The sequence below is a fragment of the Plasmopara halstedii genome (assembly GCF_900000015.1).
Source record: "Plasmopara halstedii genome assembly, contig: Scaffold_3125, whole genome shotgun sequence".
Taxonomy (NCBI): Eukaryota; Oomycota; class Peronosporomycetes; order Peronosporales; family Peronosporaceae; genus Plasmopara; species Plasmopara halstedii.
In genome coordinates this window covers 1,514-1,879 of record NW_020190028.1, presented here as the reverse complement: position 1 = coordinate 1,879, position 366 = coordinate 1,514, and the positions used below count along the sequence as shown (strand labels likewise).

At 48.9% G+C, this 366-nt stretch overlaps 1 protein-coding gene across 1 annotated transcript; it reads right to left on the bottom strand.

Moving 5' to 3' along the window:
• Positions 1–21: 21 nt before the first annotated feature.
• On the bottom strand, positions 22–289 carry PHALS_08107 (uncharacterized protein; the record flags this gene model as incomplete). Its single annotated transcript, XM_024721686.1, has 1 exon — positions 22–289. A coding segment is annotated over one exon (268 nt), but the record flags the coding sequence as incomplete, so codon positions are not given.
• Positions 290–366: the final 77 nt, after the last annotated feature.

The window sequence follows — 366 nt, the reverse complement described above, 5'->3', positions numbered from 1 at the left end:
CCCGCAGCGCTGGTGATAGACGAATGCAGAGAATGTATTTGACGCCGGGAAATTGCCTCCATTGATCCGCTTTCCGATTCAAATACGACCATCCTCGTGAGACGCCCACTTCCACCTTCAATGTGTGATATTCGATCCACGTCATACCACCAGGACACATTGCACCAATATTAGGAGCAGGACCAAAACTGCAATCGGGCTCGAGCTTTCGAAGACTCTCAACGTAACTCGATTCACGCGACACCAAATGATGATCACGAGTACCAGTCGCAAACACCATTTCCACCATGAACAATCCACAAAAGCCGTCATGAACGCCAGATGGGAGTTCGACGATGTAGATTCTGTCATCTTCAAATGCCATCG